This window comes from Amblyraja radiata, chromosome 6 (assembly GCF_010909765.2).
Source record: "Amblyraja radiata isolate CabotCenter1 chromosome 6, sAmbRad1.1.pri, whole genome shotgun sequence".
Lineage (NCBI taxonomy): Eukaryota > Metazoa > Chordata > Chondrichthyes > Rajiformes > Rajidae > Amblyraja > Amblyraja radiata.
Genome location: NC_045961.1, coordinates 84,585,782 through 84,603,034, shown reverse-complemented (window position 1 = coordinate 84,603,034; position 17,253 = coordinate 84,585,782). Strand labels below are relative to the sequence as shown.

Genomic DNA, 17,253 nt, shown 5'->3' with positions numbered 1-17,253 from the left:
CGTGACCACGTGGGTTTTCTCCGAGATCATCGATTTCCTCCCACACTCCAAAGACGTACAGGTTTGTAGGTTAATTAGCTTTGGTAAAAATGTAAATTGTCTCTAGTGTGTGTAGGATAGTGTTAATGTGAGGGGGTCGCTGGATGAGGTTTTAATTGAAGCTTCTGACCTGTAAAAAAATTGTCTCCTTCAAATTTTTCCCCAGTGGCCTTGTCAATGGTTGCTCCTCAAGTAAAGTCATGAGCATCAAGGTAATATCACATTGCTATTGCGGGAAGCTTGTTGTGTGAAAAGCCTCTGCTGCATTCTCTATGTTACAGCAGTGACCACATTTTCAGGAGTACTTTATTGGTTATGAACTGCTTTGGGATATTCTTAAAATCATTCTTTCGTTCTTCGATAAGTCTGGCACTGGGAGAGTGTCAGAAAATATTCTTCAGCTGTCAAATGAAACTAAGCTTTCAGGTCATCGTACACTTTAATGAAACGTCTTCCTTGTTATGAGTCATGAGTTCGAAGAAGACTACCAAACCGAAACGTCACCTATCCATGTTCTCCAGAGATGCTGTCATATCCGCTGACTTACTCCAGCACTTTGAGTCCTTCCATGTTATTACCTATTTTTAAATTATAAATGCTGTACTGTCACTCAAAAAAAGCCCTTGTTTTTTATTTCAACGTTGTAGGTATCTTGCGATCCAACAGCGATTCTTTCTGAGCAAGAACAACGATTATTTTCCCAGCTGATACAAAAGCACATCAAGCAAAGTTATGGAAAGAAGGGTACATGTAACCTTCACAATGTTAAACACCACATTGAATCATTTCAAAAACACATAAATAATAAAGTGTCAAATGCTTTGGATTGCTCCAGAAGGGTTACGTAATAAATGAATCATAATATTTTTATTTCTTCGTGTTCCTCAGAGTAGCTGAATAAAATTGTACCAACTTGTTATTTCTGGCATTCTATACTTCCCAACACTTCACAATTCACCTTTCCTTGCTCCCCATGTCCTTATATAACAACATTTTATTCATTTATAGAGCAAATTTAACATAGCAAAATATCCCAAGGCACATCACAGGAGTGTTAGCAAATTTAGCACACCTCCAGATTCAGGGACAGTTTCTTCCCAGCTGTTATCAGGCAACTGAACCATTCTATCAATAACTAGAGAGTGGTCCTGGGCTACTATCGTCCTCATTGGAGACTCTCGGACGATCTTTAAACAGACTTTACTGGACTTTATCTTACACTAAATGTAATTTCCTTTATCATGTATCTGTACACTGTGGATACCTTGATTGTAATCAAGCATTGTCGTTCCACTGAGTGCTTAGCACGCAACAAATGCTTTTCACTCTACCTTGGTACACGTGACAATAACATAAACTAAACTACATTTTTTTTTAAACCAGTTTCAGAATTTGAACCCGAGTCAGTTAAGGAGATAATTAAGGCAGGAGACCAGAAGCAGGGTTAACGATAACTTTTGGAGAGAATGGAGAACTGAAGAGGTTTAGGAAATGATCTTGGGGTTGAAGGCACCAATTGTGAAGCAAAGGAAATCAGGGAAATTGATAGGTAAGAGGTCAAGGAGAGTTGTAGAGGAGGAAATTAAAGAGGATGAAGTTAGAGAGGAATTTGAATACAAGAGTGCTATCAATGTCTCTTTGATGCCTCCCTGTTTCCATCCAGCTTTACCTTAAATGCACCTTTGTAATTAGCTTCAGCCACTTCCTATGGCAGTGAATTCCACATTATCATTCAAAGTTAAAGGATTTCTGGCCACTGTGCAGCCCAGTGTGTCACACAGAGTCAGATCAATTCTGTGATTTCTGTGAGTTCAACTCTCATTCTTATAAACTCTGGATAATATAAGCTTGGTCTAATTCACCTCTGCTCCGATGACAAACCTGCCATCTTAGGAGACACAAGGATTTACAGCTGCAAACACAAAGTACCAGAGGCACTCAGCGGGCCAGGCAGCATCTGTGGAGGAAAAGGACAAACAATGTTTTGGGTCGGTTCCCTTCTTCAGACTAGTTCCTCTATCGCAAGTACATACTTCCTTACATAGGCAGACCAGATGCGTACACAACAGTCCAGATGGACTCTCTTTTGGGCCCCAATAATCTACCCGCTTTTAATTTATCGTTAGTTAGAGATACTGTGCTAAAACAGGCTAAAACCGGGTCCTTGCCACCCAATGATCCCCGCACACTAACACTATCCTACACACACAAGGGACAATTTACAATTTTACCATGCCAATTAGCCTACAAACCAGTACGTCTTTGGAATGTGGGAGGAAACCAGAGCTCCCGGGGAAAACTGATGCAGGTCACAGGGCGAATGTACAAACTCCATACAGACGGCACTCGTAGTCTGGGTCCCTGGCTGGCGCTGTAGGGCAGCAACTCCACTGCTGCACCTCTGTGCCGCCCCACATCTGCTTATCATCTAACTAGCAGCAAAACATTCGACAGAGGATTACAAAGATTCACCACACTCTGAGCATTAATATAGTGAACCTTTCCTGCATTCCCTCAGTTGCAGGTACAGTGCCCTCCATAATGTTTGGGACAAAGACCCATCATTTATTTATTTGCCTCAGTACTCCACAATTTGAGATTTGTTTAGACATAGTCCCCCCATTACAGGGTACCATAATCTTTGGGACACAGCAATGATATGCAAATGAAAGTCGTCATATTTAGTAATTTTTTGCATATCATTTGCATGCAATGACTGCTTGTGGTCTGCGATTCATGGACATCACCAATTGCTGGGTGTCATCTCTGGTGATGCTCTGCCAGGCCTGTATTGCAGCCATCTTTAGCTTATGCTTGTTTTGGGGAATAGTACCCTTCAGTTTTCTCTTCAGCATATAAAAGGCATGCTCAATTGGGTTCAGATCGGGTGATTGACGGCCACTCAAGAATTGACCATTTTTTAGCTTTGAAAAACTCATTTGTTGCTTTAGCAGTAGGTTTTGGATCATTGACCACTGTAGAATGAACCTCCGGCCAATGAGTTTTGAGACATTTGTTTGATCTTGAGCACATAGGATGTGTCTATACATTTCAGAATTCATTATGCTACTACCATCAGCAGTTGTATCATCATTGAAGATAAGTAAGCCAGTACCTTCAGCAGCCATACATGCCCAGGCCATAACACCCCCACCACCGTGTTTCACAGGTGGCAGGCTTTAGATCTTGGGGAGTTCCTTCTCTCCTTTATACTTTGCTCTTGCCATCACTCTGATATAAGTTAATCTTCATCTTATCTGTTCACAAGACCTTTTTCCAGAATTGTGGTTGTTCTTTTAAGTACTTCTTGGCAAACTGTAACCTGACCATCCTATTTTTGTGGCTAACCAGTGGTTTGCATCTTGCAGCGTAGCCTCTGTATTTCTGTTCATGAAGTCTTCTGCGGACAGTGGTCATTGACAAATCCTCACCTGACTCTTGAAGAGTGTTTCTGATCTGTCGGACAGGTGATTGGGGATTTTTATTTATTATAGAGAGAATTCTTCTGTCATCAGCTGTGGAGATCTTCCTTGGCCTGCCAGTTCCTTTACGATTAGTAAGCTCACCAGTGCTCTTTTCCTTTTTAATGATGTTCCAAACAGTTGATTTTGGTAAGCCTAAGGTTTGGCTGATGTCTCTAACAGTTTTATTCTTGTTTCTCAGTCTCATAATGGCTTCTTTGACTTTCATTTGCACAACTTTGGTCCTCATGTTGATAAACAGCAATAAAAGTTTCCAACTCGCAAATTAGGTCGCCGCAGTGGGACAGCCCCTTTAAGAATTTTATGTTTCTATAAGATTCCCTCTCCTCCTTTTAAACTCCAGTGAATCCTCGCCCAGTAGACCCATTCTTTCATCAAGGTCGGCTGCAGGACGTGCAGGCAGAGATGGCTGGGCGAGGAGAAGCATGTTGGTTCGCAGTCAATCCTGTCTAAGGTGACAAAGGAAGGAGGGAGTGCAGCGTAGGTTCACGAGGTTAATTCCCGGGGTGGCGGGACTGTCATATGTTGATGGAATGGAGCGGCTGGGCTTGTATACTTTGGAATTTAGAAGGATGAGAAGGGATCTTATTGAAACATATAGGATTATTAAGGGTTTGGACACGCTAGAGGCAGGAAACATGTTCCCAATGTTGGGGGAGTCCAGAACCAGGGACCACAGTTTAAGAATAAGGGGTAAGCCATTTAGAACGGAGATAAAGAAAAACTTTTTCACACAAAGGGTTGTGAATCTGTGTAATTCTCTGCCTCGGAAGGCGGTGGAGGACAATTCTCTGTATGCTTTCTAGAGGGAGTTGGATAGAGCTCTTAAAGGTAACGGAGTTAGGGGATATGGGGAAAAGGCAGGAACGGGGTACTGAGTGTGAATGATCAGCCATGATCACGGTAAATGGTGTTGGAAGTGAGGGAGGGGAGGGGGGAAGGGAAGGAGAGTGGAAGGGAGGAAAGGGAGGGGGGTAGAAGGGAAGGGTAGTAGGGAGGGAGGGAGGACGGAGGGAGGGGGAGGGTGTTGGGGGAAGATATGTAGGAGGAGAGAGGGATAATGAGGGAGGAGGAGGTTGGAAGGATGTAGTGGGGGGGGGGGGGGTGAGGAGAGGCGGTGGAGGGAGAGAGATTGTGAGGGAGGGAGGGAAGAGGCGGGGAGGAGGAGGAAGAGTTCGGGGCGGCGCTCCCGTCCGATGTTGCGCAGCGAGTGCGGCCGCTGATCCGCAGCCCGGGCTGCCCGTGTCCGCCGGCGCCGCTCGCCTCTCTCCTCCCGCCGGGATCCCAGTGGCAGCCGGAGCCGGGGGAGGGCGGGCAGCATCAGTCCGGCAACCATCAGTCAGTCCGTCCCGCGGCAGAGCCCTCATCATGGCCGGGGAAACCCGCAGGTTCACCCGCGCCCTCAGCAGACCCGGCACCGCCGCCGAGCTCCGGCATAGCGTGTCCGAGGCCGTACGCACCTCCGTGCTGCTGGTGAGTGAGTGAGAGGCAGGGGAGAGGGTGGTGGAGGAGAGGGGGCAGTGGTGGAGGAGAGGGGGCAGTGGTGGAGGGGAGAGGAGAGGGGGCAGTGGTGGAGGGGAGAGGGGGGCAGAGGGGCAGTGGTGGAGGAGAGGTGGGCAGTGGTGGAGGAGAGGGGGCTAGTGGTGGGAGGAGAGGGGGCAGTGGTGGAGGAGAGGGGGGCAGTGGTGGAGGGGAGAGGAGAGGGGGCAGTGGTGGAGGAGAGGGGGCAGTGGTGGAGGGGAGGGGGTGGTGGAGGGGAGAGGGGGCAAGTGGGCAGAGGGAGGGGGAGAGGGGGCAGTGGTGGGGAGAGGGGGCAGTGGTGGCGGAGAGGGGGCAGTGGTGGAGGGGAGAGGAGAGGGGTCGGCAGTGGTGGAGGAGAGGGGGCAGTGGTGGAGGAGAGAGGAGAGGGGGGCAAGTGGTGGAGGGGAGGGGGCAGTGGTGGAGAGGGGACGGGGCCAGTGGTGGAGGGGAGGGGAGTGGAGGGGGAGGGGCAGCTGGTGGAGGGGCAGAGGGAGGAGAGAGGGGGCAGTGGTGGAGGGGAGAGAGGGCAGTGGTGGAGGAGAGAGGAGAGGGGGCAGTGGTGGAGGAGAGGGGGCAGTGGTGGAGGCGAGAGGAGAGGGGGCAGTGGTGGAGAGGAGAGGGGGCAGTGGGCAGGGGAGAGGGTGGTGGGGTAGAGGGAAGGACAGGAACATTGGTGCTGGGGAGGGTGAGGAGAGGGGAATGGACACGGAGACTGTAGTTGGAGGGATAAGAGGGAAGAGACGATTGGAGAGGTACTGAGAGGAGTGGAGGGGTAGGGAGTGTAGAGAGAAGGGGAGGGAGTGTAGAGAGAAGGGAGGGAGAGGAGTGGAGGGGTAGGGAGTTTAGAGAGAAGGGGACGGAGAGGAGGGGAGGGCATTGGTGCTGGGGAGGGGAGGGGAGGGAGGGCTTTGTTGCTGGGGTGTAGGGGAGGAGAGAGGAGGAGGGAGAGGGTAGTGAAGTGGAGGGCAATGGGTAGGCATTGGTGCTGCGGAGTAAAGTAGAATGGAGTAAAATAGGGGAAGGAGGGGTGATGAAGGGAAGAGGTGATGGAGAGGAATTGATGGCGGGGAGGGTGATGGATTGGGAAGGGATAATGGAGGGGAGAAGGTAATGGAGAGAGGGCAATGGAGGGAGTGGATGTTGGGGGGAGGGTTAGGACGTTGGAGGGGAGGGGGCTGTCGGAAGAGGAGAATGAGGAGAGGATTTTGGAGGGTGGATGGGAGGGGTGAGGGGAGGTTCGGGGAAAATGGTGATGGGATGTTGAGGGGAGGGGAAGAGAAGAGGAGAAGGCAGAGATGGGGAGGGGATGTTGGAAAGAGAGAGGAGGGCAGGGGAGTGGGATGGAATGAGGGCCATGCACAATGTTGCTGTGGTTGTGAGATAGAGCAAGTAGAAAGGGGGAGGGGGAGACTGGGTGGGGATGTTCCTTGTACTCCTGAACTCAGTAATGTCAGGGCAGATGTGTGTGGATAAATACTAATGTGGTCAATGCGTGTTGATTCTATGGAAGATGTATTTGAATTTATATATTTCTATTTTTCTTGTCATTTGGTATATAGCTGGTGTTTATGTGCAAATTTTAAATGTTGTTATTTGAGAATTTGTGTTTATTGGAGATTATCTATCGTCAAATCAGACTTTTAGTTCGTTTTTTGTTTATTGAAATGTGTTTATTTTTGTCGTCAGTATAGAAAGTGATATTTCATCTCTATTCTTAGATGGAGGTTTATTTCAGACGGAATTATAGCATACAGAGGCCACTTGATCCATGACAGCTCTTTGAAGAATCTCCCTAATCAGTCCCACTGTACCACATACTCCCCACAGTCCTGCGATTTTCGCCCTTCTCACTATTTCTCCAAGTGCTTTGTTTGAAAGTTCCTGGTGAATCTGCTTTCATCGATACATAGATACATAGACAATAGGTGCAGGAGTAGGCCATTCGGGCCTTCGAGCCAGCACCGCCATTCAATGTCATCATAGCTGATCATCCACAATCAGTACCCCGTTCCTGCAGCGTAGGTTCGCCAGGTTAATTCCCGAGATGGAGGGACTGTCATATGATGAAAGAATGGGTCGAGTGGGCTTGTATTCACTGGAATTTAGAAGGATGAGAGGGGATCTTATAGAAACATATAACATTCTTGAAGGATTGGACAGCCTAGATGCAGGAAAATGTTAGGGGAGTTCAGAACCTGGGGTCACAGTTTAAGAATAAGGGGTAGGCCATTTAGGACTGAGATGAGGAAAAACCTTTTCACCCAGAGAGTTGTGAATCTTTGGAATTCTCTGCCAACGGAGGCAGTGGAGGCCAATTCACTGGATGTTTTCAAGAGTGAGTTAGATTTAGTTCTTAGGGCTAAAGGAATCAAGGGACATGGAGAAAAAGCAGGAATGTGGGACTAATTTTAGATGATCAGACATGATCATATTGAATGGCGGGGACACTTTGAATGGAGCTGACCAGCGATCCTGGCACACTAACACTATCTTACACACACGAGGAACAATTTACAAATTTACTGAAGCCAATTAGCCTACAAACCTGTACGTCTTAGGAGTGTGGGTGGAAACTGGAAATCCCGGAGAAAATCCACACAGGTCACGGGGAGAATGTATAAACTCCGTACAGACAGCACCTGTAGTCAGGATCGAATCCAGGTCTCTGGCGCTATAAGGCAGCAACTCTACCCTTGCGTCACCATGTCGCCCTCAATGTTGTACAGTGGTTCACACTCTGGAGCCTGATGGCCGATGGGAAGAAGCTGTTCTTGAACCTGGAGGTCACGGGCTCTCAGGATCCTGTTCCTTCCCCCTAATAGTAGCTGTGAAATGAGAGCCTTACCAGGGCGGTGTGGGGCTTTGATGATATTAGCTGCCTTTTTTTGAGCAGCATATCCTGTGGATGGATCCCTTTGATGGTGGGGAGGTCAACACCCGTGATGATCCAGGCAACATCCACCACTTTCTGCAGCTTCCTTTGTTCACTGGATGATTGGAGCAATGATTATCCCGCTGTTTTTTTTGTTGAGTTGCAGTTTTAAGGTTGTGTTTCGTTGAGATGGTTTGCTCGGTATTTGCTGGGGAATGTTTTACTAACAGGTGTGGTCGATGCTGGCTCAGAGCGAGCTGGACGGGTTTGTGACGAGGAATAGCATCACGTCCTGCCGAATATCTTGAAAGCTAGTTTTATTTCCTGAGGGGTTGGAGAGGAATCTTTGTGGCATTTGTTCCTTGGTCATGCTTGGAGTGTTATGATCTGTTCTGGGTGCAACTGTTTTAAAATTATATATTAGCCTTGTATCAGAATGATACCTTAACGTCTACTCTGAAATTGCAAGCAGATGTTATGCACATTAAAGTTTTATGCTCTGAAATTTGGAAGGTTAAAGGTGAATTGAGACAAATTTTCCAGAGATTAAGTGGAGTGAGACTATTTCTGCTAGTTGGTGAGTAATAGTTATACGGCATGGAAATGGGCCCTTTGGCACAGTTGTCCATGCTGACCGAGTGGCGTTCCAAACTCTTGCCTGCATTTGGCCCACATCTCTCTAAACCCTTCCTGTCCATATATCTGTCCACATTGTGAGGTTCGGGCTGGGTCAGAGTCGATGCTTCAGGACCAAAGTTCTGATAGAGAACTTTCACAAACACTCACTCCTGGTGAAGATAGGACTTCTCTGGCAGATGTTTGCCAATGTCAAGTTATTTTAAATGAGATTGTTAAATCTCTGCTAACATCTGTCAGAGGGATGTGGGAGGAGAATAGGCACACGAGGTTAGGTCATAGATTAGCCCTCGTCCTTCGGTGCGGTTGTGCAGGTTTGAGGGACTGAGCATGTTCTTGTGTTATAAGCCTCATTGACCGATTACTGCAGAAAGGCAGGCCGAAGAGATAGGGGTAGGACATGCCTGAAGAAAGTTGTTTAGAGATACAGCGGGGAAACAGGCCCTTCAGCCCACCGGGTCTGCGCCGACCAGCGATCCCGCACATTAACACTATCCTAGGGACAATTTTTACATTTACCAAGCCAATTAACCTACAAACCTGTACGTCTTTGGAGTGTGGAAGGATCTCGGAGAAAACTCACGCAGGTCATGGGGAGAACGTACAAACTCCATGCAGACAGCACCCGTAGTCGGGATGGAACCCCAGTCTCCGGCACTGCATTCGCTGTAAGGCAGCAACTCTACCGCTGCGCCACCAAGTCTTGCGTAATTCTAGAAACAAAGAAGTACAGATGCTGATAAATACACAAAACAACATAAAGTGCTAGAGTAACCTAGCACTTCAGGCAGCATCTCTGGATAGCAGGGATAGGCAACCTTTTGGGTCGAAAACCTTCTTTAGACTCTTTGGTCTGAAGAAGGGTATCGACCCGAAGCATAACCTATCCTTGTTATCCGAAGCTGCTGCCTGATGTGGTCGGAGGAATTGCAGGCGTTGGTTTATACCAAAGATAGAAACAAAGTCCTGGAGTAACTCAGATGGTCATACAGCATCTCTGGAAGAATATCTGAAGAAGGGTTCCGACCAGAAACGTCACCTGTCCGTTTTCTCAAGAGATACTGCCTGACCCACTGAGTTACTCCAGCAATTTGTGTCTATCTTCTTTGCTGCCTGACCCGCTGAGTTACTCCAGCAATTTGTGTCTCCTTGCATAAATTTACTGTCTTTTTACTACCTTGGAAAACCATAAAGCATTTCATTACAATTATTATACCTTTTTTGTAAATATAGTAATGTAAACTCATTAATCACTCGTTAATTTTGTGTGGATATTTGCATTGAGATTGTGAAACTCCCAGTTTAAACATTATCGAGTTGTCAGTATACTGTGGTATCTGTCCCAACAAGTCTACAGTAGATAGGATAATCCTGGGCACCTGAAGAGACACCCAAATGCTCGCCTCAGTGAGAGATTTACTTAATATTTGTGACCAGATGAGACTTCTGCTGCAGTTTGACCCAGCCTCTATGCTTGGGTGCGACAGGTTTGGTAAAACTCTTCCTTTTACATTACAGAATGATTTACAAGCTTTATAGGCTTGACTTCTGACTCTTGCTTTGAAGTTTCCTCTCATTTATTTCTGCGCGAGACAGTTGGAGAGATGCCAGGAAACATTTCTCTGTAGAAGCCAAATTATAGAGTTGCACGACACAGAATGAAGCCAAAAGCAATGAAGTTGCACATGCTGGAAATCTGAAATAAACACGAAATGGTCGGACAATTAATATTTTTATGGCGAAGATTGACAGGTTCTTGATTAGTAAGGGGGTCGGGGTTATGGGGAGAAGCATGAGAATGGAGAGGAGTGGGAAAGATAGATCAGCCATGATTAAATGGTGTAGACGTGATGGGCCAAATGGCCTAATTCTGCTCCTATAACTTATGAACATGAATTTATGGACAGTATCTGTGGAGAGAGGGTTATTAAGTTGCTATTCAGCCCATCAAGCTTGTGGTTCTTTGTCAGAACTATCTCCGTCAGATCTATTCTCATACCCTGCACGTTTTGCCCTGTAAATGCGCACTGCGATTAATGCTGATATGATGTTATAGGTAGAGAAAGAGTTGTATATTTTGGTCAACTCGGGGCATTCAACTTGCTCTTTTCCCTTTTCAGGTGGTTGTGTTTGAGCAGGTACACTATGATATTGGTTTGCCATTCTAGTGCCGTGGATCAGAGTTTCATTGAGTAACATTACCATCACATGCGTATAACTGTTTATGATCAGAGAGTACATGTCTACCAATTCTGTTCAATGAGCCTGGTCCACAACCATTTTGAATTTGATGCAGCCTGCAAGGTGGCTAATGGCAACCCAAGTTAAAAGAAATGCACAAGCATCTTCCGTGGGATCAAGCCATCCTCTCAACCAACCGGCCGTGTAAGGAGAAGGTAGAGGATGTACAGTTTGTTCAAGATTGCCACATGCGCATCCTGCACAACTCTTTGTGCACCAAATGGCTGGAGACACGGTCCCATTCAGAGCGAATAAAATCCTGCCATATCCGTGGCTAGTTCATTGTTGGGAAACGTGTTCATTTTGGCCGCTGAAATGGTTTTCTTGAGGTTCCTGTGACCACAAGAAAGTTTTCTGGTGAATGGAAAAAGCCAGTTGGATGGTAAATACTTTGCACTGGGTAGTTTGGATTATTTATTGTACTTAGACCTCTGTACATCACTGTTGACTCGGATATCTGGGGCAGCCACATTGATCTAGACTGTGGTATCACCGGAGATTGAGGGTTGCAATAGTGGAATGTTTTGCAGGATTACTGGACTACTACACTCAAGGTGCGATCTGATGCAGGGCATCATGGCTGGGCATCACCTTTGGTAGAAGGTTAGGCGGGTTGGCCTCTTCAAACACAAATGTACTAATTACAAATCCAGAAAGAAGAGTAACAGAACATTCGCGGATTAATTATAGATCTATGCCACATTTATTTTTAATCCTTCTGTCCCTATGGGGTATTTAAAACCAATTAAGAGCACACTTCCTACAGCTGAGGCATCCACTTCAATGTCCTCTCAATCGTGAGAAATGGCCAGCATTTTATCTATGAGTGTGGATTGATTGAACATGTAAATATATTTAGCAACGAAGAGTGTGGGGATATTTACAGAAAGAACACGATAATTTTCCCTGGTCTTCCGACCATCAAAGACTATTCCCTGGAGTTCTGACCAATATTTTTCTGCTCCCAACCAGCATTATTTGCTGGATGCTGCTGCGCTCACGCTGGTTGTTGTGCTTTCGGTACTACAAATATGACCATGCTTTAAGGAGTTCTTCATATTACAACTTTGTATTACAACAGTGACCACACTTTATTGAGTACTTTATTGACTTTAAAGTGTTTCGGTGGTGATCCCGGGCTTCTGAGAGGTGCTACAGAATTAAGGTTTCACTAAATATGATAGGAGAGTCCCAAAGATGATTTGATGATAGTGATAGATTTGAAAATATCAATGTTTGTACCATGGTTGTTACATCCATAATAGCTTGAGACCTTGGTCAATTGAATGTCCTGAGACTCTATAGTCACATACTAGCAACAAGATGGCGCCTAAGCCAGTTGACTCTCTGAATGCTGGTGCCAGCAGTGGATCTACAATCACTCGTTACAATTGCTCCACTCTTTTAAACCTCTACCCCAACAACTACATTTCTTACTTTACCTGTACGCTGTGGAGGTTGTTTGATTGTTATTATGTGTAGTCTTTTCGCTGACTGGTTAATACGCAGCAAAAAGCTTTCCACTGTACCTCGGTACACATGACAATAAACCAAACTAAACATTGGCAGGTAACAAGTTTCATTCAATCATTTTGGTCTGCGGCTTGTACTTCAGACAATATGGCCAGTCTTACTCAACTGTCCATGTAATTGAGGCCGAGCAGAGGTCTGCCAGCCTGGTCATAACTCTCAGAAAGACCGACTGGTGCTGGCTCGAAGGGCCGAATGGCCTCCCCCTGCACCTATTTTCTATGTTTTCTATGACTTGATCATTTTGCCGCTGTTGTCTGAGCCTCTAAATTCTTAAGTTCTAAACTCCTCATCACTGCCCTCAGATTCTTAGTGTGCCTCACCCCTCTTTAACCTCTACATTTTCTTCCAACGCGCAACAATATTTTGCACCTCTCCAGTTCTGGTTTCTTGATATTCCCCTTATGTGGCAGCTTGGTGGTGCAGTGACGTAGTCATACAGCTGTGGAAACAGGCCACTTTATTTTAAATCCAGATTGTTCTATTGTGGGAGCTTGCTGTACACAGCTTACATTTTCTATATTGAAACCCAAGTACTTCCTTGCATCAGGTCATCCTGAGATGGTCAAAGAACCGATATGTGAAAGTTTTGCCCTGTTGAAATCAGTGAGGCACTCCAGTGAAGTAGACCATGCAAAAAGTCGTAACCACTGCCCAGTCCATCATCGGTTCTGACCTCCCAACCGTTGAGGGGATCTATCGCAGTCGCTGCCTCAAAAAGGCTGCCAGCATCATCAAGGACCCACACCATCCTGGCCACACACTCATCTCCCCAATGCCATTGGGTAGAAGGTACAGGAGCCTGAAATCTGCAACATCCAGATTCAGGAACAGCTTCTTCCCGACAGTCATCAGACTATTAAACACAACTTCAAACAAACTATGAACTATAACAACCTATTGCACTTTATCTGTTTACTGATGTGTGTATATATATATATTCTATGGTAGATGGACACACTGATCTGATCTGTATTTATGACTACAATATCCTGTCGTGCTGCAGCAATGCAAGAATGTCATTGTCCTATCTGGGACACATGACAATAAACTCTCTTGACTTGGGGTTATGTTCTGTAACCTGTTGAATCCTCCTCGCTAAAGGGGGTGAAGCAGTTAATATTTGGGAGATGTGCATGGAAGAATCCTGATATTATTGTGCAAATTATTCTCCCAAAATTATGCCTCTCCTTCGTGTGAATCTATACGTGTCTTTCAGTATTGGACCAGAGTGGAGAGTTGCATTCCAGACCCTTTTGCTTGTGGACATTTCAATTCACAACCTTCAAACATTCTCTGTGGGCACCCCACTACAACTGAAGAAAAGAAAGTATAAATAATTTTTTTTTGTGATTTGTTACTCAGTTTTTTGTTGTTGCTGGCAGCAGTATCCTTGAGTCCATAAGCCGTAACAGAATTAGGCCATTTGGACCATCGAGTCTGCTCCATCATTCAATTATGGCTGATCTTTTTATCCCTCTCAACCCCATTCTCCTGCTTCACCATGTAATGTTTGATGCCCTTACCAATGATGAGATTAGATAATGCCTTGGAGATTTAGCTTTTCCAGGCCATGATAGGAAAGTGGAGATCCTGAACAACTTTATCCCACTGTGTGATATTGGTTTCAGTTGTTAGCAGCTGATTGTTTCTCGCAGGTTGGTTGGGCTCTTTGCTGCAAAAGATTGTTCTTGCCACTGCTGTGGGAGCACTTGAGCCCTTGTGAATGCTGCATTCTGTTTGACAATTGCCCTTGCTATCTGTATCTATCCTGCTGAATAAAGGAGCCATTGCTGGCAATTAACAATCGTTAGTAATGAACACTCTGAAGGCAAAGAAGTCCACCCATTACGTTGCAATCCTTCCGTAAGAGATGGCAGATTATTTTTAGTCCGGTGACTAAGATTATTTTATTTTGTACTTTGTACCTTTTGTACATTTTCTGGATGGGCAGTGAACTTTGATACGGATAGCAATACCTGCATCCTGTGAATGAAAATAAATGTATCTTCTGCATTCTGTTTTGTACAACAATTGCTAACTGTCAGCTACAATTACCAGCGTCCATTTCATTGATCGTGAAATATTATCTCCTGTGTTACAACAGACCAAGTCCTAGTTTCATTATTAATTCATTCAAACATAAAGTATTCCCAGACTGTAACCCAGTTGGGCCAGGCTGTTAATGTTCACATCATTATTGCTTTGTTTCAAATTAACTAGCTGTGTATTTTTCCAATTGGTTTGCATAAGGTGAGCCATAAACGATACCATTCAACGATTCTGTTTCATTTTGTTTGTATGAGTAGTTATTGCCTTAATATCTGAAGCCAAACTGCATGAGGAGGAATTTTGGGCATTTATCATGAATTTGGAGCAAACTCAGACACCAGCTTAGACAGCTTAGCACCAGTTTAGACAGGTCTGAAGAAGGGTTTCGGCCCGAAACGTCGCCTATTTCCTTCGCTCCATAGATGCTGCTGCACCCGCTGAGTTTCCCCAGCAATTTTGTGTACCAGTTTAGACAGGTTTGGGGCTTCGAAAGTTCTGATAATTCAGATTTGGTTATTTCTCTATTTGTCATGGGTTTATGACATATTATCAATGAAAGTTTCTGGAGATGATCGATGACATTTCACGAAATATTTAGTGGCAGTTTCGAGCGGCACGGTGGTGCAGTGGTAGAGTTGCTGCCTTACAGCACCAGAGACCTGGATTCAATCCTGACTACAGGTGCTGCCTGTAAGGAGTTTGTACGTTTTCCCTGTGACCATGTGGGTTTTCCCTGAGTGCTCCGGTTTCCTCCCACACGCCAAAGAATTACAGGTTTGTAGGTTAATTGGCCTCAGTAAAGATTATACATTGTCCCTAGTGTGTAAGATAGAGTTGGTGTAGAGAGATTAATAGTTGTCGCTGACTCGGTGGGCCGAAGGGTCTGTTTCCACGCAGTATCTCTAAACTAAACAAAAGTTTTTATTGCCCCATTATAGGCGCTTAGTTTTTACATCAGTTAGAAATCTTTGAAGTTTTAATGAAAAATATGCAGTCTGCTTCAGTTCAACAGTGGCCTCTATTAATACTGATCCTTTAACACAGTAAACCAGCCCAAGTTATTCTGAAAGGATTTGTCCAAAAAGGAAAGCAAAATATGGTGTGTGTTGGAAATCTGAACTAATATCAACAAACAATGAAAATACTCAGCTGAGTCTGAAGAAGGGTCCTGAACTGAAAAGTCACCGCTCCATGTTCCCCAAAGATGCGGCCTACCCCGCTAAGATGCTCCAGCATTTTGTGTCTTTTTGTAAACTGGCATCTGCAACTCCTTGTTTCAGTAAGTATTCAGCAGCTCAGGCAGCAGCTGTGGAGAGAGAAACATGATCAATGTGCCAGCACAATGATCTTTCATTGGTACTCAGAAAGTACATTTTGATATGCAGGAGGAGAAACAGAGGGGGAGGTCTGTCTGCGTGTGTGGGAAGGAGGAGGGAGGTCGGAGAGATTGAACGGTTGAAATGTAAGGAAACAGGAGGTGGTCTGGAAGAAACAAATGCCTGGGTTTATAGGAGTTATAAATGGGTCAGCATGAGATTCTTAAGCTCACTGCCAAGTCCAGAAGACTTTTGTAAGCCCAACAAAAATATAATAGCATTGTGGGTGTGTACATTGAAGCATATGAGTAAGGAATAAAAACACACAAACTGAATTAGAAAGGACCGATGAATGTTCTTGCTCAAACAGTAAAGGGGCTGTCCCACTGCGACAACCTAATCTCCGAGTTTAGAAGAATTTGCCTTCTACTGAAACTGGCAGCATGGTCGACACGTGGTCCTATGAGGTCACTGGAACTCTCCATCATGCTCGAGGGAAGTTCCCGCATACTCACGGCCTCAGTTTGGTTGAGGAAAATATTTCAGCATGTTGAAAATTTTTCTGCAAGTAAAAATTGGTCAGCATGGTTCTTTTGAACTAGTAATGGAGTGGGGTCGCTATGTAGTTATAGGCAGTCGAGGGCAGCCGTAGGCAATCTCCTTCGCTGACCGGGCATTTTAATTGACTCATTGGAGTTTTCAGGACCAAGGAAAACCGACCGGTAATGTTAAATGCCCGCTAAACTTTATTATGTTATCTGGCTTCTTAAAAATGTCTCCTTCTCACCCCTTTTCTCACTCCCCTTCTCACCCCCTTCTGCTCCCCTTCCCCTCCCCTTCTCTTCCCCCCCTCCCCTCTCCGCGCTCTCTAAAGGAATAACCGCACACTGTGCAGCCGTCTTTTACCTTCCTGTTCATCGCGGGTGTGAATTTCAGACAGCGCTCCCCTGCTTTCCCTAGCCCCTGCCTTTGCGAGGTGTGTATGTGCAGTCGGTCGATCCAGCTCGAGGTTTTTCAGGCGAGTGCCCTCGAGCTTGTAGGTCGAAGACAGTCGCTGAAAGATCGCGTTAGTGGGGCAGGCCCTTAACTCGGTTTTTGTCTCCACAATGGCCTGCAGAGTATGCCCAGCCTTTTCTGTTTTAATTTCAGGCTTCCAGCCGCTCTGGGTCTTTTTTTCTTTTTCAGTATGGGAAGGAAGGCGTGCTGAACTTTTCACCATCTGTGGTTAGGCCTCAGCTGAAACATTGGTGATTACTAAGCACTGCATTCAGGACTTGGACAAGGTGCAGAATAAAAACATTCCGCCCCATTCCCACGGTTAAAGACTTGCTGTGAGAAGTAATTGGGGAAACAGATTGTGGATACAAGCAGATGCAAGTTCACAAAAAAAAAGACACAAAGTGCTGGAGTAACTCAGCGGATCAGGCCGCGTCTGTGGAAAACTTAGACAGTGGAGGTTTTGTGTCGGGATCCTTCCTCAGCCCTGAAGCTTAGAACCTGAGATTGTTCTCCTTAAAGCATGACAGGCTAAGGGGAATCTTAATGGAGGGCTTCAAAAGTACAA

At 45.6% G+C, this 17,253-nt stretch overlaps 1 protein-coding gene across 4 annotated transcripts in view; it reads left to right on the top strand.

Annotated features, from left to right (window-relative positions):
• The first annotated feature begins 4,722 nt into the window (after positions 1 to 4,722).
• The window catches only part of dock9 (dedicator of cytokinesis 9), a 317,738-nt gene continuing 305,207 nt past the window's right edge, over positions 4,723 to 17,253 (top strand). For all 4 annotated transcript variants that reach the window (XM_033023076.1, XM_033023077.1, XM_033023074.1 and 1 more), the window contains exon 1: positions 4,723 to 4,994. In XM_033023076.1, coding sequence (XP_032878967.1) covers positions 4,890 to 4,994 — 105 coding nt within the window. In that variant the 5' untranslated portion in view covers positions 4,723 to 4,889. The remainder of the gene's footprint in view (positions 4,995 to 17,253) is intronic.